Source organism: Silurus aristotelis (assembly GCF_946808225.1).
Source record: "Silurus aristotelis genome assembly, chromosome: 1".
NCBI lineage: Eukaryota > Metazoa > Chordata > Actinopteri > Siluriformes > Siluridae > Silurus > Silurus aristotelis.
In genome coordinates, this window is record NC_139574.1 from 3,183,285 (window position 1) to 3,206,324 (window position 23,040).

The 23,040-nt window shown below is 41.2% G+C and overlaps 1 protein-coding gene across 7 annotated transcripts in view; it reads right to left on the bottom strand.

Annotated features, from left to right (window-relative positions):
* The window catches only part of LOC310727183 (rho guanine nucleotide exchange factor 4-like), a 135,884-nt gene that overhangs the window by 53,435 nt on the left and 59,409 nt on the right, over positions 1-23,040 (bottom strand). For 3 of the 7 annotated variants that reach the window (XM_083543418.1, XM_083543420.1, XM_083543422.1), the window contains 3 exons: positions 21,642-22,822; positions 20,688-20,963; positions 18,918-19,047 (listed from right to left, as the gene is read on the bottom strand). In XM_083543418.1, coding sequence (XP_083399544.1) covers positions 18,918-19,047; positions 20,688-20,963; positions 21,642-22,822 — 1,587 coding nt within the window. Of the gene's footprint in view, positions 1-14,094; positions 14,461-18,917; positions 19,048-20,687; positions 20,964-21,641; positions 22,859-23,040 lie in introns of those variants that run through there. The other 4 variants (XM_083543417.1, XM_083543419.1, XM_083543421.1 and 1 more) reach the window with 2 other exon arrangements.

Here is a 23,040-nt window from a genome sequence, read left to right on the forward strand (position 1 = left end):
TTAGTTCTGTGTTGTTTAATGTAGCACCTTGGTCCTAGAGGAATGTCAAAATAGCCACTTAACTTGATATACAGAGCCTGTGAAAAGTGAAGAAACACCTTGTCTAATGGTTTTCGACAGACACATGCACGTCCTTTTGTTTCTATGCAACAAACTCGGTCATGTAATGGTCTACTTTGACCGAGCAAATCCATAAATGTCCCATATAATCCTTTCTCAACATGAAGAACAGCTTTACACACTCTCAGCATTCAGACACTTTCCAAACATTCAGCTGAAATACTTTGCCGAAAAGATTCGCAAAAATTGTTTTTCATTTATTCTAGATTTCTTTAAGATCTTCTTCATCCCAGAGCAGTTCAATAGGATTTAGGTGCGGTGACTGGGCAGGTGGTTCCATGATAGATGACACTTCAGACGGCTGTTCGCTCTCTAAATAACACTTACAGAGCTCAGACCGATGCTTCGGCTCATCGTCTTGTTGTTCAGTGAAGTCACTTTCAATAAGCAGCAGTTCAGAAGGAATCGAATGGTGTTAAACTATGGAATGGGAGCCATGTTGGTTCAGGATTTCTTTCACTTATTGGAATAAGTCTCCAACCTTCCCTGCTCCAAAACAACCCAAACCATTAAGCTTCCACCTTCATGTTTGACTGGAGGGGTGAGGAAGTCTGATCATATCTTCTCTCCTGCTCTTTTATCCTAAATAGAGACAAAGATGCCACATTTGGATCCCATAAAACTTCCTTTGAGTCATTCATTGTCCAATTCTTATGTTTGGATCATGTCTATATCTCAGATCATTGATGTTTCCACACTTTCCACAGGTACTGTGTGTGTGTGTGTGTGTGTGTGTGTGTGTGTGTGTGTGTGTGTGTGTGTGTGTGTGTGTATATATATATATATATATATATATATATATATATATATATATATATACAGTATATATATAATACGCATGTACAAAGTATAAATATAGACAATTTCTATACAAGGCTTTGTGTTTTCTACATACCCTCATATCCTTAGTAAAGAATAAGATGTTTCTTTGGAAACCCTTAGCCTTTGATTGTTTCTAAATGAAGCGTGAAAGCTGTAAGTGCGTGATCCATCAGCATATTGTGTATATTTGACATATTTATCCAAAATGTATTTTGCTTGAGATGTACTTTAGATTGCTGATTTTGAGGATTAGATCACCACGGTCGAGATTAGTTCTCTTTTTACAGACGAGTAGCTCCACAGAAATAGTCTGTATTTTGTTATCGTGTGTGTGTGTGTGTGTGTGTGTGTGTGTGTGTGTGTGTGTGTGTGCTCTGCTGTCATGTCAGCTTCTCAAACTCCTCTTCACTTCACCAAGCATTCCTGCTCTCGGGGATCACAATGCGAGAAGGAACAAGGCACGAGAATTGTCTATTTATGGAGAAAGAATCTCCAAAGTGAGCGGGAGCGAGAACAAAAACCGAGTGCAGGAAAGCGTGTGGGCATTTCGTCAAGACAAAAACCCAATAATCTTTCTGTTGTTTTCGCTCGAGCCCTGAAACTTATAATGCGTCTGTGTGCAAAATGAAACCCCGAGATACAAAATGACTGCTTACGGCTGGCCTGAAGGAGGCTGCTGACGAAAACCTAAACTGTCCTGCAATTACAAAGCCTACTGAAGGATCAGACTCTAGTAGTGGGGGGGCAAAATAAAAGATTGCGTCTCATAATGTTTGACTTTTTACTGCCACTGAAATACTGTACTAAAACGTTGTTAGATTGAACATCAAATACGGCACGTAATAGTAATTTAGTGAAATTGATTTAATTTACATTTCATCTGCAGCCAGTTACATTTCATCTGCAGCCAGTTACATTTCATCTGCAGCCAGTTACATTTCATCTGCAGCCAGTTACACCAGTTGGAGGAAAGTTTGTTGGGATGTTAAAGTAAAAACTGAGTTCGGAGTTCAAAACTATGGTGCTGGACCCATATTTATATTTCAAGCATTTAGATTATGCCATTAACTTCAATCTCCTGTCTGTCTGTCTGTCTGTCTGTCTGTCTGTCTGTCTGTCTGTCTGTCTGTCTGTCTGTCTGTCTGTCTGTCTGTCTGTCTGTCTGTCTATCTGTCTATCTATCTATCTATCTATCTATCTATCTATCTTGATACAGAAAACCAGACATTTCAAAGAGGGCATACTTTTATTTTTACTGTGTTTATTAAAAGTAACAATAATCTACTCTATAAAAATAAAAAAGTATAAAACATTTTGATAGTGTGTTGACAGACAGACAGACAGACAGACAGACAGACAGACAGACAGACAGACAGACAGATACAGATTGATTGTAGTTAATGGCGTATTCTAAATGCTTAAAATATAAATATGGGTCCAGCACCATAGTTTTGAACTCTGAACTCACTTTTTACTTTAACATCCCAACAAACTCCAACTGGTGTAACTGGCTGCAGATCAAATGCTAATGAAATCAAATTTTAGTACAATATTGCAGTGGCAGTAAAAACTCAAACATTATTAGACGCAATCTTTCATTTTGCCCCCCCACTACTAGAGTCTGATCCTTCAGTAGGCTTTGTAATTGCAGGACAGTTTAGGTTTTCGTCAGCAGCCTCCTTCAGGCCAGCCGTAAGCAGTCATTTTGTATCTCGGGGTTTCATTTTGCACACAGACGCATTATAAGTTTCAAGGCTCGAGCGAAAACAACAGAAAGATCATTGGGTTTTTGTCTTGACGAAATGCCCACAAGACAAATGCCCACATGCCTTCTTGCTGATTATAATAATAATAATACAAAAATAAACATTATTACTATTATTGCTTATTATTATTATTATTATAGCTAATTTTTTTCATTGGGTGCCTTACATGACACTCAAGGGCACCTTGCATACAATAAAAAACAGTTTAAAATGATGAAACACTATGCGCCCTGTAAGACGTACGTATTTAATGTTAATGAGATGCCTGCCTAAAAAAGATGCGTTTCCAAACGAGATTCGAAAATAGAGATGGAGTCACTGTTGCGAATATTATTGCAAGAGGAAGTAGATTCCAGGAGCTTGAGATCCCGTAGATGCCAATTGCATACGAGGAAGAACTAAAGACGATAAGGAAATCGATCTGAAAGTTCGAGAAGTAGTGTAGGGCAGATCAATGAAAAAGGAGGCGGGTCATGTGATGTCTTATAGAGGGGCTGGGCGGAGACTGTTTATATTACAGATGTGATCGTATACAACTAATGGTGTTGTGTAGGGTTTTATCAGTCTCTTACATCATTGTGAAGGAATTCTAGCTCACTCTGATTTACAGCGTTGCTTCAGTTTATTGAGATTTGCAGGTATTTGTTTATACAAAGTTCTTTTAAAGTCCAGTCAGGCAGAGGTCTGGACTTTGACTGGGTCATTGCAACACCTTGATTCTGTTCTTTTTCAGCCATTCTGTTGTAGATTTACTGGTGTGCTTGGGATTATTGACTTGTTTCATGACCCAATTTTGGCCAAGGTTTAGCTGGTGGACAGATGGCCTCATATTGTACACACACACACACATATACAGTGAGGAAAATAAGTATTTGAACACCCTGCTATTTTGCAAGTTCTCCCACTTAGAACTCATGGAGGGGTCTGAAATTGTCATCGTAGGTGCATGTCCACTGTGAGAGACGTAATCTAAAAAAAAAAATCCAGAAATCATAATGTATGATTTTTTTAAACTATTTATTTGTATGATACAGCTGCAAATAAGTATTTGAACACCTGAGAAAGTCAATGTTAATATTTGGTACAGGAGCCTTTGTTTGCAATTACAGAGGTCAAACGTTTCCTGTAGTTTTTCACCAGGTTTGCACACACTGCAGGAGGGATTTTAGCCCACTCCTCCACACAGATCTTCTCTAGATCAGTCAGGTTTCTGGCCTGTCGCTGAGAAACACGGAGTTTGAGCTCCCTCCAAAGGTTCTCTATTGGGTTTAGGTCTGGAAACTGGCTAGGCCACGCCAGAACCTTGATATGCTTCTTACAGAGCCACTCCTTGGTTATCCTGGCTGTGTGCTTCGGGTCATTGTCATTTTGGAAGACCCAGCCTCAACCCATCTTCAATGCTCTAACTGAGGGAAAGAGGTTGTTCCCCAAAATCTCGCAATACATGGCCCCGGTCATCCTCTCCTTAATACAGTGCAGTCGCCCTGTCCCATGTGCAGAAAAACACCCCCAAAGCATGATGCTACCACCCCCATGCTTCACAGTAGGGATGGTGTTCTTGGGATGGTACTCATCATTCTTCTTCCTCCAAACACGTTTAGTGGAATTATGACCCAAAAGTTCTATTTTGGTCTCATCTGACCACATGACTTTCTCCCATGACTCCTCTGGATCATCCTAATGGTCATTGGCAAACTTAACACGTGCCTGGACATGTGCTGGTTTAAGCAGGGGAACCTTCCGTGCCATGCATGATTTCAAACCATGACGTCTTAGTGTATTACCAACAGTAACCTTGGAAACGGTGGTCCCAGCTCTTTTCAGGTCATTGACCAGCTCCTCCCGTGTAGTTCTGGGCTGATTTCTCACCTTCCTTAGGATCATTGAGACCCCACGAGGTGAGATCTTGCATGGAGCCCCAGTCCGAGGGAGATTGACAGTCATGTTTAGCTTCTTATATTTTCTAATGATTGCTCCAACAGTGGACCTTTTTTCACCAAGCTGCTTGGCAATTTCCCTGTAGCCCTTTCCAGCCTTGTGGAGGTGTACAATTTTGTTTCTAGTGTCTTTGAACAGCTCTTTGGTCTTGGCCATGTTAGTAGTTGGATTCTTACTGATTGCATGGGGGGACAGGTGTCTTTATGCAGCTAACGACCTCAAACAGGTGCATCTAATTTAGGATAATAAATGTAGTGGAGGTGAACATTTTAAAGGCAGACTAACAGGTCTTTGAGGGTCAGAATTCTAGCTGATAGACAGGTGTTCAAATACTTATTTGCAGCTGTATCATACAAATAAATAGTTAAAAAATCATACATTGTGATTTCTGGATTATTTTTTTTTTTAGATTATGTCTCTCACAGTGGACATGCACCTACGATGACAATTTCAGACCCCTCCATGATTTCTAAGTGGGAGAACTTGCAAAATAGCAGGGTGTTCAAATACTTATTTTCCTCACTGTATATACAGTGTGTTTATATATATATATATAAACTTCTCTTTTCGTCTTGAATATGGATTAAATTATCACCACTAGTTTCTCTTGGCTGCTCTGCTTTCTGTTTATATTGGAGTTTCAATCCAATCAGATTTCAGTCGTCACATTACGTATTGCTGAGGTCCGAGGAGTTTGCCGTGAGCCTTCAGAATCAGCGGTGTGGGCTCCTGTAGCGTTAAGTACATGGTCCTTAAAGCTCGTTGTTTTAACCAATCAGATTGCGAGTTGGCCAACCCCGGGTCCATCTAGCAGGCTGACAGTAACGTCAGCATTTTCACGTCATTTGATTGGATGGTTAGAGGGCGCACTAGTTAGAGCTTACAAACTGCATCTGTAGCAAAGGGCATTAGCCCATATATATTCATGTGAAGAATAGCCTTTATTTGTCACATATACATTAGAGCACAGTGAAATTTGTTCTTCACATATTTCAGCTCGTTTAGGAGCTGGGGTCAGAGTGCAGGGTCAGCCATGATACGGCATCCCAGGAGCACAGAGTGTTAAGGGCCTTGCTTAAGGGCCCAAGAGTGGCAGCTTGGCGATACCGGGGCTTGAACCCTCGACCTTCTGATCAGTAACCCAGCGTATTAACCACCGAGCTCCCACTCCTACACATGTGGGTTTAATAGCTGTTTTTTTTTTTTTTCATTTCACAACGAATGACTGAGTAGAAGAAACCTGATTTGGACACAAACACTTACAAGGAAGTTTCACAAGATTTGAGAAAAGACAGACATCGTGTGGAAATGTCACCAAAACGGTTCAGTTGTTTTTGTCATGAAACGTTTATACTTAAAACGTCTTGAAACTTCTTTCCTGTAGAACTTTGCATGAAAACACACAAATTCAAATCCCCAGGAAAACCGTAACGCACAGAAAATTGCAGGAAACCCCGGGGTGATGTGATGTGATGGGGTGAATATCGACTGCTAGAGATGATGTACGCGGGGGTGCAGCTGTGGCTACAGTGAAAGGAGTCGTGTTGAATTGTGTTCGTGGCGTTTCTTGCTTTATGGCATTCATTCCCTCTGTATGAGATTCCTGTACCCCTATAATACTGATGGTTTCTCTAGACGTTTTGTCATGATGATGGTATTTAGAGGTGGATTGGTTCAGGCATGACACCACTGTGGTGTGTGTGTGTGTGTGTGTGGGGGGGGGGGGGGGGGGGATACATGGCCTGCTCTTTGAATTAAAGAATTTTTTATGGAACGTGAGGAAAATAGGTAGCTACGGTGGAAACACCCTTTGGAGTAAACGAGATCCATCCCTCGATATCATAAAACGTCAATAATGTCCTGTACTTTCCGATATGATGTTAGGACACTGGATTGGCTGTTGTTTCTTACGTAACTGACTATGACATAAGCAGCGATTTAACTCTTATTACTTGTCTGAGTGTATTTATTACGGCATCTGACTTCATTTCGTAAAGAGGGACATGACCCTAAACCCTGACTTTTACACTTTATGTCTAAGCATTTGTAAACCAGGCGATAAAGGTCTACCTCATTTCACTGATTTATGAAGCCGGTCTGATGTAATCAGACTCCTCGAATCTAATCTAATCAGACGACAGGAACAGACGGCGTGCATCTGACAGAGCGAAGTATGTGCATGACTGGATAACGGTCTCGCTGACTGACCGTAGGGTTTAATCAGATCGATCTTTACGATGATGATCTTTAATCATCGATTTTACGGCCTGCTCTGTATGACATCATTCAGAAAGGGCTGCAAAAACAAAAGACAAGAGGGTGTTAAATCGCGTTTATGGGTCATTCGGTACAACGCGGTAGCGGCTAATCGAACGCCATGGACCCATTACAAATCCATTAGGGGATAATTACTTTCACAGACGCATCGCGTCTTACAGTAGATACGATGCTATCGGACGGCCACCGGCAGACAGTAGCAGGTTACGCAACGTGGAAGATGGCCGATAGTAATATTTAACAGATAGTAGTATTCATCTACCTCTAAGGTCTCCCTGTGTTGCTGTTTTTCCACAATTGTATAGACAGACATTTTCCCTTTAACTCTTGAACTAGGAGACCCAACCCTGTTCCAGCATGACACAAAGTACACAAAGCCGGCTCCATGAAGATCTGCTTTACATGGGTTGAAGTGGAAGATCTGATATAGAGATCCGACCCTATTGAGGATGAATGTGAACACTGACTGCACCCCCAGGCCTCGTCAGCTACATCAGTACCTGACTTCACTACCACCCTTGTGACTAAATGAGCTCAAATCTCCATAAAATCCAGTGGAACGTCTTCCCAGAAGAGTGGAGCTTATTATAAGAGACTATATGTGGAATAGGATGGGTTCAGGATACCAATTGTATGCTCAGGAAAAACATTTCTTCTTCTCTCGGCTTCTCCCATTAGGGGTCACCACAGCAGATCATCCGTCTCCATACCCCCCCTTGTCCTCGACATCTGCCTCTTTCAAACCAACCACCTGCAAATCTTCCCCTTACCACATTCATAAACCTCCTCCTTGGCCTTCCTCTTTGGTGGCTCCATTTTCAGCATTCTCCGATATACCCCATGTCCAAACCATCTCAATCTCGCCTCCCTCACCTTGTCTCCAAAACGTCCTTCATGCGCTGTCCCTCTAATAAACTCTTTTCTAATCCTGTCCATTCTCATCACTTCCAATGAACATCTCAACATCTTAAGCTCTACTACCTTCAACTCCACGTCCTGTCTTTGGGAAAAACATTTCATAATATTCTTAATATTTTACATGGTGACATTTTTTGAAAAGGACTCATTTCGGTAAAATTGATGGAAGGAGTCTCGAGTGCCAGCGCCTCCTATCTGCCAGGGGTAAAGAAATAAAATGTATTCGAAGGGCCGATTTTGTGTATGAAGGCAATTATTTACAAATCTCGACATGAAAAGTGCAGGGAATCTGCCTTCATTTATTCTCTGTTCTGAGAAAATTGCTGTAAATCAGCCCTCAGTGTGAGCAGACAGAAATCCCGGGTTTGTTATTCACGCTTGGTCTGTTCTTCTCAGGCTTAGTGGCGGCGTCTGACCAAAGACCGAGGAAACGTGACCTATTTTTAATGCATAGATCTCACTTGTGCTGTGTCTTTCAGATGAATGCTTTCAGACATGATGGCCTTGTTTTTCTGGTTTGAAGAACAAGTGTGTGTGTGTTTCTCTGAGTGAGTGTGTGGGTGTGGGTGTGTGTGTGTGTGTGTGTGTGTGTGTGTTAGAATGACATAAACTCACGTTAGCATGACCTCACTATACAATTTGGCCACTTTGGGCCACTCAGTGCCATCATGGAGCAGACAGGATCTTTGATTCGCATTTCATCTTCAGGAAAACTTCATTTAAACCCATTTATTTCCTGATATCTGATTTTTTAAATTTTTATTATTTGTTCAAATCTGCTTGTTATTTCACAGAAGGACCCCAAATTACCCCAAAGTTGACCATGATTTATGGATTAAAGCCTGGCTGTTGGCCCAGACGTAGCTTTCTGATTGTTAAGAATTCAAGTTGTTTTCTGTTGTTTCGAAATGTTCCAAACTCTCAGTCAATTTGTTTGTTTGACTCGCTTGGGAATTTTATGTAGAACCTGGGAAAATGTTTTCCTGGTCAAAAAGTGCCTCAGATTAGATGCTAAATTGGATATTCAACACACACAGTTCATCTAGACACTCTATGGGTTCTTTAAGAGTTCCATTAAGTGTTCATAGTTTGCTACTGTCATGGAGCCCTTTCTAAATAGGAAACACCAAGTTCTAAGGTCCTACACAGAACCTGAATGGTTACTCCAAGAGTCTGAGAAAGGCACGATTTGGTTCTTCTCCAGACTTTTAGCACAAAGTTGAAGGCACACAATTGTACAGTACAAGTCTTTGGAATGCAGGAGCATGAACTTTTTTATTTATTTGATCTAGGAGACCCAAACCTGTTACAGCATGGCCTTGAAACTGTGCACAAATCTAGCTCCATGAAGACCTGCTTTCCATGAATTGGAGTGGAAGATCTCCTGCTATAGAGCTCTAAACCCTATTGGGAGAAATGTGAATGCCGATTGCACCCCAGGGATCCTCACCTACATCAGTACCTTTAATAATGGCTGTGTATCTGACTCTCCAAAAGCACTCTCCAAAATCTAGAGGAACATCTTCCCAAAAGAGTGGAGTTTATGAGGGACTAAATGTTAATGGGATGTTCAAAAAGAAGCCAATCGTATACTCATGTCCACAAACTTTGATTTATATTCTGTGTTTTGTAGCGTGCTAATCGGCGAGACGCCCCGTTTAAATCGTTAGCATTTCTTTGAAACTCGAGATGATATGAGAAAGAAACCTTAATAAGAACCAGACCTCAAAGGGGCAGACCTTGTTGGGGATCCTCCTTCCTTCACAGTAGCAGCTAGCAGAGCATAACCAGTACACCAGCCACACAAATGACTCATTGTATGGTATTACAGTTAACCTCAGTAGATGATGAACGAGCTTTTGGAAGGATTATGAGGTCCTCAGTGTTTCTGATGAAATCCCTGGCCTCGTGACACAACACGACGTCACTGTCGTCTCGGGCGCTTGAGTCAGCAGCTCGCTTGTGTTTTGGCGGGAAATCTCTGACGCGAGTTGAGTCATAACACACTTTACAATAGAGAGGCAAGAAGCCAGCTGTGCTTCAGGACTAGCACGATGCTAGCATGTTAGGTTAAAGGTTAGCATTAGCGCTAAGCGAAGGAATTCCGATAGCACCACTTAACGCTTGTAGTGAATAATTCATTGTATTGCAAATGAGGGTTTTATTACTGGCACAGTCAAAAGAGAAAGCCCACCATGCAGGAGACACCGCTCCACCGTAAGATGGTGGAATAGCAAAACCTGTCAAAAGTTTTGGGACGCACGATTTTTCCAGCCGTAAGTTCTTCACCAAACCTTTACTCCAAAGTTGGAGGAACACAATTGTAGAGGACGTCTTTCCATTCACTTAAGTAGGAGACGCAAATCTGTTTTTGGGAGAATAATTTATCCAGAGCGACTTGCATTTATCTCATTCATTATCTCAACTGAGCAGCTATGGGGTTAAGGGGCCTTGCTCAGGAGGCCCAGAAGCTTGGTGTGGCTGGAATTTGATCTCACAATCTTCAAATCCAAACTACAATGCCTTAAACACAAAGCTACCTCCTCAACTTGTCTCCCCAATGGAATTACTCCTGTACACAAAGCCAGCTCCGTGAAAATATGCTCTTATTTGATGGAGTGGAAGATCTCCTGCTATAGATCTCTTAACCTAGTTGACTGCACCCCAGGCCTTCTCAACTCAGCTCTGTCAGCACCTGACTTTACTGAGACCCTTGTGGTTCAATGAGCCCAAAATCCCCCAAATTCTTCACAAAATCTCAGAAAAGTGGCGCTTATTATAAGAGCAATTGATGATATCTAATTGTGGAATTGGATGTTCAAAAAGGAGCACACACCAATCCTGTTGTTTTCTGATGCTTCATATTGCTATTTCTGGAGACCCATTATTTCCTTTCACTTCTGTCAAGCAACAATGGAAACCGAGTTCAGCAATGGATTCCCATGACAACCACAACTTTAACCCATGACCTCGACCCCATACAAAAGCTCAAATCCCAAGACCACAGACATTAAAAATCAATCTGGTGGGAATCACTAGAAAGATTGTATCTTCAGGAGGCATATATTTGCTCCTGAGGTACAATACATTAGTGACTCACCATTAACGAAGCCATGAGAGCTCTACAGCGCAGGAGAACGGCACTCTTCAGGGTTCGTGGGTGACCGAACGAGCAAGACGACGGGAGAGGACCAATTTTCATGGCAAGAACTTTCAGGTCAAAATTCAGCACCAGAAGAAACGACCTGGTTCTAAAGCAGGGTTCTGGTGCTAAGAACCAGATGATACTCGAAGCCACACAAACCATAACTGTTAGTGGATGCAGTGAAAAATAAACACACACAGTTTTGTTTAAGACAAAGCTAGCTCTTTGTAGCTCCAAAGGTCTTCAGCGTCTGCTAGCTGGCATGGTGATGGAATGTAGCTTGGAATGAAATTTTTTTTTTTTTGCTTCACAGCTCCTGGCTTGTTTCCTGGAGCTTCCCATGTTCTTCCAGTAAGTTTTCTCTGAGTTCCAGTACATTTTCTACCCAAGCCTCCAGTACTACAGGGTTTTAATATTAAAAGAATCACTCGAGTTTCTCTTCTGTAAAGTCTATGAAAATGAATATACTGTATATATAAGTGAAGAAAAAAGTCCACGCCGCTTTTGAGAGAGGTTTCCTGGCGTTGCGAATGGAGCTTGATTGCATTCGTCTACGCAGATCTGGTTTTCGTCCGTGGTTTTGTCCTGCACAGCCGAACACGCACGCTCATCACAGAGCCATGTTTACCACGCGGGAGGTTTCCACGCATCAGCAAGCGAAAGCGAGGCAAAAAAAGAATGAGCGTACACCTCCCAGGCGTCCCGGCACATGGTTGGAAGTGCGAATCGATGACGCTCTCGTTGAAAGGACACAGCCATCGATCCCGAGACGACATATTTATCATCATCCGATCTCTCGCAATAAAGTGCGTTTCACTGTGACGACGAGAGGAAACGTGAGAAGAGCTGGAGACCTGAACTCGTACAGATGGACATCGTGCATTAACGCGACCGTTAACACATGCTGGGATGAGTGAAGGAACAGATGCTCAGAGACAATTATTTACAAATAAACATGACACACGAGGACTGAATGCGCATCGAGAGGCATCTGCCTCCTGTACACACTCTGAAGCATCATGAAGGCTTCATAACCGTGAAAACATATATGTAGATCCTGATGTTACCAGGAAAGAGAGAGAGACCATCCATGCTGTTCACATCTGAAGCATTCATTCCACAAATTAAACAAATATAAGATCAAAATATATACATGATGCTGTCAAAAGTATTGGGACACCTGACTTCCCCCCCCAATCCATACATGGTACAAAATGTTACCATAATGTATACAATTGCATAGGACTTACTAGGAGACCCAACCCTGTTCCAGCAATGTCATGAAGATCTACTTTTTATGCACTGGATTGGAAGATCTTCTGCTATAGAGCTCCAAGCCTAATCGGATGATTGTGAACACTGACAGCCCACCAGGCCTCCTCGCCTACATCACTACCTGACCCTTGTGGCTAAATTAATCTCATAAAACTCCACAAAATCTAGTAGAACATCATCTCAAAAGGGTGGAGATTATTATAAAAGGTCAAATTTGAACTAAATGTGGAACGGGATGTTATGGTCTTGTCCATATAGTGTACTTGCAATACTACTTATATAAGTATTAAGCCAATTCAGCCTGCTTATCTATAATGCATGGTCAAAAGTATGCGGACACCTGGTTATCACACCGATATGCAAATCAAGTGCATTAACATTGGATTTATTCTTTTTTGGCTGTTATAATGAGCTCTACTAGGAAGGCTCTGATGTTGGTTGAGGGGGTCTGTGGTGTTCCATGCATTCCAGTTAATCTTAAAAGGTGTTGTCTTGTGGTTGAGAAGATCAAGGAAGACAAACATACAGAGGTGATGGGTGCACATACTTTTGGTCATATGTTTTGTTTGTATGTAAGTATGTATCATTAGCATCAGTCCTTCTAAACTGTTCTATATTTGACAGGCCTTTATTTTGATACTCAGAATGCCAAAAGAACCTAAAAGGAACCGTTATCCAGTCATGTCAGTAGATGAATAACATACGGTTCAGTTTATTCATCCATGAATTCATCTAATTATCTGTTATAGAGATCCATGAAGCATCAATTTATTCATGCATCTATCTATTTATCTATCCATTCAGAGAACCACAAACGATCATTCCCACCATCCATGCAGAGAACCATAACGCATTGCTTCCTCTGTTCATTCATCCTTTCTTTAACTTAAGAGCTCCATCCCTCTCTTTATCCATTCACCCAAAGAATCACAAAGAATACATTTCTCCAAACTATTCAAAACACTTTGAAGCGTCCGTCCGTCTGTCCATCCATCCGTTCGTCCATCCATCCATCTATCCATCCATCCATCCATCCATCCATCCATCCACTACAGAGACGTATGAAGTCTCAATCCCTCCACCTGAAGAACCAAAGAGTATCTATCCTACTATTTATTTAAAGGACTCACAAAGCATCAATCTCTCACTTCATCCAAAAAGTACAACATACCAAGTTTCAGTTTCACTCTATGTTTTTAGATAACCATCTATCCATCCATCCATCCATCCATCCATCCATCCATCCATCCATCCATCCATCCATCCATCAGAAAACCCAAAAACCTCATTCAGTCTTTCCATTCAGCAAACCATAAAACATCTGTCTTCCACCCATCTATTTCTCTTTCTATTTGGAAAACCACAAAGCATCATTCCCACCATCTATACAGAGAACCATGAAGCACTACTTCCTTCATTCATTCATCCCTTCTGAGAACCTAAGAGCATCAATCTCTCCATCCATCCATCCATCCATCCATCCATCCATCCACCTAGAGAATCACAAGTCATTAATTCCTTCATATATTCAAAGGACTTCAAAGCAACCATCCATCCATCCATCCATCCATCCAAACATTCAACCATCCATGCAGAAAAACATAAAGCATTGCTTCCTTTATTCATCCTTTATGAGAACCTAAGAGCATAAAGAGCCCTCCATCCATCTAGAGGATCACAGATCATATACTTCTCCAACCGATTCAAAACACTTCAAAGCATTTATCCATCCATCTATCAAAAAACAATCCAATGAACAACACAAGACTTTCAAAGAATCACAAACTATATCACTATTAACTACACTGGAATATAAAAACAGATTTATTTTACCTGTGGTGGAGTGAAGGCTCTCGAGACTCCAATATCGGGATAAGATGCCCCTCAGGGTTCCCCCATACCCAGTGTAAGTTCCAGGCCCGAGACTGGCATCCGAGTCCGAGCTGGGTGACAATCCTGAACTGCCACTGCTACTGCCACAGCTACCCCCGGGCAGGGGTACAGAGCCCTCAGCGCCGCCCTGCTGGGTGCGCATGGCAGTGTACAAGCGTACACCCCGGTATGCTGCGATCTCGACGGAAACGCAGTGTGAGTGAGGCAGTGCGAGCTGAAACTGCTGCCTGGTCACTAGCAACAGCCTTTCTGCTGTAGGATCTGCAGCTCCTCCTCTCCTCCTCTCTCTCTCTCTCTCTCTCTCTCTCTCTTGCTCGCTCAGTCACTTTTTTCCCATAGCAGCTCACCATTCATCAGCGGGGGGGGCTCTAAGGGGGAACTCGAGAGATGAAAAAGGGCCTATAATAGCGCTTGAGCGGCACTGAAAGCAGCTCATTTCACCCCTCACTTGTTTCCTTCTCTCTTTTTTCCTCACTCTCTCTATCTCGCTCTCTCTCTCTCTCTCTCTCTCTCTCTCTCTCTCTCTCTCTCTCTCTCTCTCTGTCTTGCTGTAATGGATAAAGCCCTGGTGCTTTGCAGTTGTCACACAGGAACCTTTAATGGTGGGATTTCCTGCTTGTCTGTGCCTTCATCTGTTTTAATGACGAAAGATTGATGGTGCTTTTATATACTAATGCGCATGAGCCGCCTCTGTATTATAAGATGCAAGTTAGAAATGAGATCCAACACCGTCCCTGTCCTTCACAACGATTCTGAAGAACAAAGGCGCATTTCCCCCAGCACTGGGTATTAATATCTGTCATTAAACTACAGGCGTAGTACGATGTGAGCCTCGATTTCTAGACGGATCTGCTGGCAAACCCTCCTACACGTTGATATCGGATACTCGCTGTGTACTGAGGCACAGTTTACCAAAACAAAATCCATTCCCTTGATACGAGGAAAAGAAGTTTCTAAGCTAAATTTAGAGGTTAACTCCTAAATTCCTCAAGGATTCAAGGAAGCAGTTACAGTACCGTCTAGGCACAAGCATTCCACACTATGGGTTATGAGGAGTAGCTGTTTCCCGGTTGGAGGATGGCATTGGATATGAAGTCAGTCGTACGAACAGTGGCCATGAGGCACTGTGGATGGGATACCAGGCCACCCACACCTTCACACCTACTCACATGTTTCTGAGAAGTAAACCCATAAAACACACAGGGACAACGTTCGTAATTTAGGTGGTGGCTTAGTGGTTTGGATTTTGGATCAGAGGGTCGTGAGATCACCAAGCTGCCACTCCTTGGGCCGCTGAATGAGATAAATGTAAGTTGCTAGGGATAAGGCCAAATGTCTGCCAAATGCTGTAAATAAAGAATTACCACAAACAGACAGTAACCTGAGTTCAGGATCAAAACGAGGACCTGTGAAGCTGATACTCGATCAGCTGTGCTACCATACCACCAGGTGACAAGCTAATGCTAACTTTAGAAGCTAGCTACTGGCTAGCTGGCTAGCTTCTAACTAGCTAATATTAGCTAAACTAAAGCATGAACAACCATTACACAATATATAGCATGTGAGGTGTAATGTTCTTATGAGGATACCATTGGATCGGTAGTCTACCATAGGAACAGTGGTCAAGAAGCAGGAATACACATTGTGGTAGGTGGGAGGAAACCCATACACAGGGACAACACTCGTAGCTTAAGTGGTAGCTTAGTGGTTTGGATGTTGGATCTGAAGGTCATAAGGTCAAATCCCAGTCAAGTTGCCATTCCTGTGCCCCTGAGCAAGGCCCTTAATGCCGTTTCTTGACCACTGTAAATGTAATTCGCTCTGGATAAGAGCGCCCGCCAAATGTCGTAGACCTTGAAGCTGTGATTGATCAACTCTAATACCACGTCATGGGGTGACAGGCTAATGCTAACTGAAGACAAAAAAAAAGAAAGAATTTGATGCATTACAGATGCTAGCAATTTGAACATCAAGCTGCTTGCTAACTTCTAACTAGCTAATATTAGCAAGGCAAATGCATGAACAAGCATTCCAGAATATGGACCAGGTGTTTCTATATCCTGATGAACAAGACCCTAAATCCAATAGCTGCTCAGTTGTGTGAATCAGACAAATATAAGTTGCCAAAATGGCGTTAATGTAAACATCATAGAATTACCACACCGACAGTAACCTGAGCTCAAGCTCAAGCCCAAGACCTGTGAAGCTGTTACTCGATCATCTGTACTACCATACCAACAGGTGACAAGCTAATGCTAACTCAAGAGATAAAGAAAACTAAAGAATATGATGCCTCTTGATTACAAGCAATTGAAACGTAAAGCTACTGGCTAGCTCCTGACTAGATAATATAAGACAGAATGCTACAGCAGATAAGGATAAATCCCAGATTTGCACATCTTAAAAGCCTCTGTGGTTGAACACAGGAGAAACAATGATTCTTCTGTCCAGACTTCGCTAGCCATTCAACAACATATCCGTAATAATCCTTGAGCCAGTCTAGAACGCATTAACGAATTTACTTTTTTTAATATTGATCAAAACAAAAGGGGTGAAAGTAATATTTTAGAAGCCCAGGCATAAAAATCCCGAACAAAAGCGAAGCTGGGAAAGCAGCCGCAACCTCCTCCCTCGATACAATACACACAAAGTGATCTAATTACAGAGCTGACATCTGGCGAGACAGGTCTGACCTCACTCTCAGGAGAAGTATGGTCAGTCAAGTGTGTAGGTGCACAGGACATGGTTTGTGTGCTAATGCGAAACAACCCGTCCATGTTGCTAAATACATTACCTTCTACAGGGGTTGAAGAATCTTTTCATATATATATATATATATATATATATATATATATATATATATATATATATATATATATATATATATATATATATATATATATATATATATATATTGTCCCCTCACAGCCAAATCTGAATTGTCTACATGCTTGATTTCAGTCCCTGCGGACATCAATAGAGCCACATGGTTTCTGCTTGAGAGCTACATGATCAGATTAACAGTTCAACTGGCAATTCTACTGTCTGGTTCAAGCTTTTGTATGTAATAGACTACAAACACATCAGTTGTCCATAAGCATATATAAAACATGGGGAAAGTCGTAGCTCAGTGGTTAAGGCGTTGGTTGTCCCATGTACGTTACAAGACTTCTTTCTTCGCATATCCCAGAGATCTTAGGAGATGGGGTCAGAGCACAGATATCAGCAATGATGCAGCATCCTGGCAGCACTGAGGGGTAAGGGCTTTGCTTAGGGGCTCCAAGAGTGGCATCTTGAATCAATACCACTGAGCTGCCACCTCCTCGTCCTCGAAACCGAACATAAATAACACTGGGGCAACGTTGGTCGATTTGGTAGTGGCTTAAAAGGTTTAAAGGTTTGTACATTGTTTCCAACTCATGGGTTCAAATCCCAGCCACACCAAGCTGCCACTCCTTGTGCCCCTGAACAAGGCTTTTAGCTGCTCAGATGTATGAATGTAGGTCATCAATTGTAAGTCGCTCTGGAAAAGGGGCGTCTGCCAAATGCCATGAATGTAAAGTACAAACATGACCCAAGCTACATGACACATTTATGCTCCTACCTGAACAGTCGAATGATTATTATTTTTTTACATTTAACTGCAAGTTGTATTTTGTATATAATATATTTTTGACTAATCGAATCTTAAAACTTGAAGATCCACGAGGTTACTGTGAATGTTTGCCTTCAAAAACACATATTTTTCTCTCCCTTTTGGCCCTCCGTCCACACTAAGACTCCCTTTTAGTCCTCGTAATTTCTTCCTCATGCTGTCCTCATCGACTCGCTCATTGGGGATAAACTTATAGGGACTCATTTCTGGTGATAAAATGTATATTCATAATATATTCATATTTTACTTGATCTTTTGCTTACTGGGAATATGTCCAATGCTAAGAGCACTATACAAACAAAATCCTAAGAAGAAATTAGATAAGTTTTAGAAGGTTCAGAATCAAAGGGTCTTTTTCAGACTTTTAGATCATTCAAGGTTCTACCACAGTTCTGCTGCCACCTGCTGGTAATCTGTTAATATTACAATAACACTGTCCAAAACTGGGAAACTTGGTAGCTACAGAGAGGTAAAATTTAGTGCACCACTTCCATTAAAAAAGTATTTAAAAAAAACTTGCAGCTATTAATTTAGGTGTATATGAGAACTTAATGGTTTGGATTTACAGTGTGCATTTCACTCTTGGCTGATGCAACGACACAAGGAAATTCAAGCAACTGGGTTCAGAAACTTTTTAAGAAAACTTCTCTCTTTCCACTTGAAAACTTCACACAAAAAGTCCCCAAAAAGCTGTACAAGAGAATCTGCTATAAAATCTACAATAGTTCATGCCATTAGAAACCTGGAGCAGCTGGACTAGTTAGGTTTGCTCTCCTGAAATAATACAAGATCCACATGTCTCCAATTTGCCACCAGTAACTTTCTTAGTCAATGCATGAATCCAGAATTAAGCCAAGCAATCAAGAGTTCTAGATACTGTCTAAGATCTTAGATTTGAGATAATCTGCTCATGAACATCACATAATTTCAGCACAGAACATTACCAAATAAATCCTAATTTCATCTTAATAAATGCTTAATAAATGCTCAGTCAGCCATACAGTACACACCAGAAAACAAAACACCTCATACAGACTCATAAGATCTCAGGACCGATTCAAAAATGAGCACAAGCAGCCATCAGAAGAGTAAAATCTTTAGCACTCACCAGGCGAGGACATGCGGCGTCTCCAGTCAAGGCAGTCCAGCCCAATAGGGGTGCTGTGAGAGAAGCTCAGACTTCGGAGTGGCATTCCAGGAAGTACTTTTAAAGCACATAGAGACAGTCGGGTTCTCCCCTGGAGGAAGAAATTGCAGATTGTAATCCATGACCTAATAGTATAGATCCTAATAGAACATACACTAGATGACCAAAGGTTTGCTCACATTCCCAGCTGTATGTGGTTCTTTGTTGGAAGCACACAATTATATAGGAGATTTCGATTTTTCCTTCACTTGAACTAGGATAGTCAATCCTTTTCTAGCCTGGTAATGCACAAAAAAGCCAGCTCCATTAAGATCTCCCGCTACAGAGCTCCAGTCTTATTGAGAAAAACTGGAATACTGACTTCACTGGAGGCCTCCTCACCTCACCTACATCACTAACTGACTTTACCTTGTAGCTAAATATCCACAAGCTCCACATCTTGCATGTTCAAAACAATTAGCAAAACAGCCAATGATAATTTCCAAATGTTATTAATCACACACCAGCATGCATAGCTCAATATATGTTGAAATGCTTTTTATGCCTAGAAAGATGCATGGATCATGTACCCCAGGAGCAAAGAAGTATTAAGGTATTTCCTTAAAGCCCAGCAGTGGTAGCTTGGAAGTGCTGTGGCTTAAACCTCTGACCTTCCAATCAGTAACCCAGACCCCCACCCATTGATCCACTACTGGCTGAGCTAACTGTCACAGCAAACATTGCATTCCCACACCACATCACCATCAGCACCATATTCCCCAGTCTATTGAGGCTAAACGATATCTGGACTGAATGGAACTGGATTGGGAACTATGGTTATACTAAACAACGCAGTAAAATGATTAAAATAGAGCCCGAGGCTAGTCGCTAGGTCATTTTCCATCAACTAACACAACTAAATCACTGTTTTTTGTGAAAAGAAGACAGAATCAGTATCAGATAATCAGTACCAAACATTAGCATGCTAACAAATAGAGCCTCAATTTCAACTCCAACATGGTCAATCTGAACCCTCCTCCACACCTAACTCTTAAAATGTATAATGATCAAGATGCAAATAAATGTAGACCTACAAATATATGTTAAATATATGTTGTATGCTGTGATACTCAATAAAATATATTTTAGGGTCAAGAAAATACATTTCCAACCTTATAGTAGAATGAGGAGGTCAAAAAAATATTTATTTTATAATATGATAATTATAATTATAATAATGTTCCTTGATTTGTGAAATGTTTTACTGTATATGTACATGCTTTAGACATAAAATAAAGATTTTCTTAAAATGTTATATTTAAAATGTATTTTTATCTTGAATTGGATGGAAAGCAAAATAAATTTTTTTAATTATTTAAAAATTTAAGATTTATATATATATATATATATATATATATATATATATATATATATATATATATATATATATATATATATATATATATATATATAATTATTATTATTATTTTTTTTATCATATTGGATAGTTACAGGTTCTTTTTTTTTTTTTTTTTGTGATTTTGACAGATTTTTTAGTTGTTTTGCCCTGATCATGACTTAATTTTCTCATGATCTCAGCATAACGTTGTTCTGTCGCTTATGACGGTTACGCAAAAAAATTAAGTACTGATCATAACAAAACAATGAATGTCAAGATCACGAGAAAACACCTTATGTCAAGTTCATGAAAAAGGGTTTTGCTCCAAAAGATTAGAGTTTGGTCACACTTACTTCCTCTAATTCCTGTAGAAGGTAAGGGCCCCTCTTAGGCGTGATCCTCGTCAGCCTCCTCTGCCGCTTCTTCTCCTCCTCGATCCACAAATCATCCCTAAAACAGTGTCTTTGCAATCCGTACTGCATGGGTAAGGTCGGACCAGTGCTAATGCTTGTTCCAGATCTGGTCCTTGAACTGGATGATCCATCAGGAGAACTATTAGCCATGTTCGTGACCATAGATAGACTGGAGAGATTAGGACTTCCTGGAGATACCTTCAGTGATATGCTAGGCTGTTTCATGAAAAATATGAACATTGAACAAGATTAAATGTATATTACTCTTGTTAGGGGATGTTGCTTGGTGTGTGGAATTTTTAATTTTTTTTTTATTACGTATTATATTATTATAAGGATTACATTTTTAGTCTTTTCATTCCATTAACAGCTTCAGAAAACTCGTCACAAAGACCCAGTTACAAGTTTGCAAAGTCACCTCAAGATGGCGATATTCTCAATGATAAGCAGCTAAGCATGTCACAGTTGTGAGTTCAAATGGCAGCCACACCAAGCTGCCACTGAGCAAGGCCTTAAAACCCATATCAGCTCAGTTGTATGAATAAGATAAATGTAAGTGGCTCTGGATAAGGGCATAAATGTAAAAGTGTCCTAACAGATTTCTTCTAGGTGCAGTTTGAAAAGTAGCTGGTGGATTAAATCAGTAAACTGTGCAGTTGTATTTTTGGACCATGTCTGGGAAACCCTTAGCATTCATCTGCAGCTAAAACTGTAAAGAAAAAAAAACTAAAGAAAAAAAGAATGGCTAATTGGAATAGTTACTCGCTAGTTTATCATACAACTGCGGTTTTCAGTTGTGCACTTCTTAGTTATAAGTCATATAGTTCACAAGAGACACATCCTATTATTTCAGGACAGAAAAAGGCAAAAGCAGTAATAATGCTGACTGCTTACCTCAAGATCATTGTCTGTCATAGAAGAATTGATGCTGATGGGAGAAGGGCTGTCTCTGCTACCATCCTCCAGGTGGATGCTGGTACCCTGTGGGCTGAGAGATCCCTGGCGCCCCATTTTAGGTTTAAGGGACCTTGGTCTTTCAGGGGGATCCGAAATACTAACACTCTGGCCAAGAATAACTAGAGAAAGAGTGTTTGTCCGTGTAGATGGGTACCGGAATCGCTGTTTCTGCCCTGCAGACCTTGGACTGCTTGGTTTGGGACTCATTGGTCTCACAGGGGATTCTGGGTTGTCACTGCTCCCTTGTGGCATTTTAGAACAAGATGATGCCAGCTGACGGGCTAATGGGATCATAGGTGAGATGGGACCAGGGTCAGTAGTAGGTGAGGCCACAGAGGAATCAATAAAGTTAATTGACAAGCACCTCCTGTTGCGCCCGTTGGATTTGCCATCCTGCAGGGATGCACCATCTCTTAAGAAACCTCGCTTGCTGAGTGGATCAGTGTGGCATTGTATTGCTTTATTTCCATCTTTGTCTGTATCTGGCACAGACATTGTACGTCTTAGAAGATCCACCTCTTTCACCCGTTTCTGCTTCCGCCATGAGAGCTTGGTTCGCGTATCCTCTGATTCCGGACACTCGATGTACTTATCTATGGAACGAGACTCAAAAAAGCTCGACAGAGACTTGTGGGCCTGGGCAAAGCGCAAACGGAAGCTCAGACCTTCTGTGCTTTTGCTCCTTCTGCAGCTTGTGCATTCAGTACCTGTGCTCTGCTTAAGTTGGGGCATCTCCAAACCCTCCATATTCCCTGTCCCCTGGACCTGATTAAACACCTCTTCCTCCTCTTCCCCTTCTGTATCTACCTGGAGCCCAGGTTGCTTATTTCCAGCCTCAATTTTATAGAAAACATCATCATCTGAGTTGTCCGGGTCTCGTACGGCGTCCTGACTCAGTTGACCGCTATAGAAAAGAAGGTTATCCCCCCTGTCCTGTGAGTCCTGGGGTGAAATATCACTTTTACTTACCCTCTCATCTCTTACCATACCCTTTCCTCTTCTGAATGAGGGCATTTTGGAGAAAACGGAAAATTTGGATGGCTTGACTTTAGTTTTTGTTTGTTGACACTTGATTGACTTGGCTTCGTTATTGTGCAAAAACTTGTCCTCGTTGTGGTCTGAGGGAGCAGAACTTGGCTGGTCCTCAGACATTCCTGGTGTTCAAGTAAACAATAAAATATTTAAAATGGTATCAATGATTAGTTGTTGTTTCTTTGTTATAATACCATGATCTAATGTAGTTTTATAGGTATACTATAACAGTAATATAATGAGAAAATGAAACTAAAAGTGATATTAAAAGAAAAAGACTAGAAATATTGTCCTAATTTTAGCC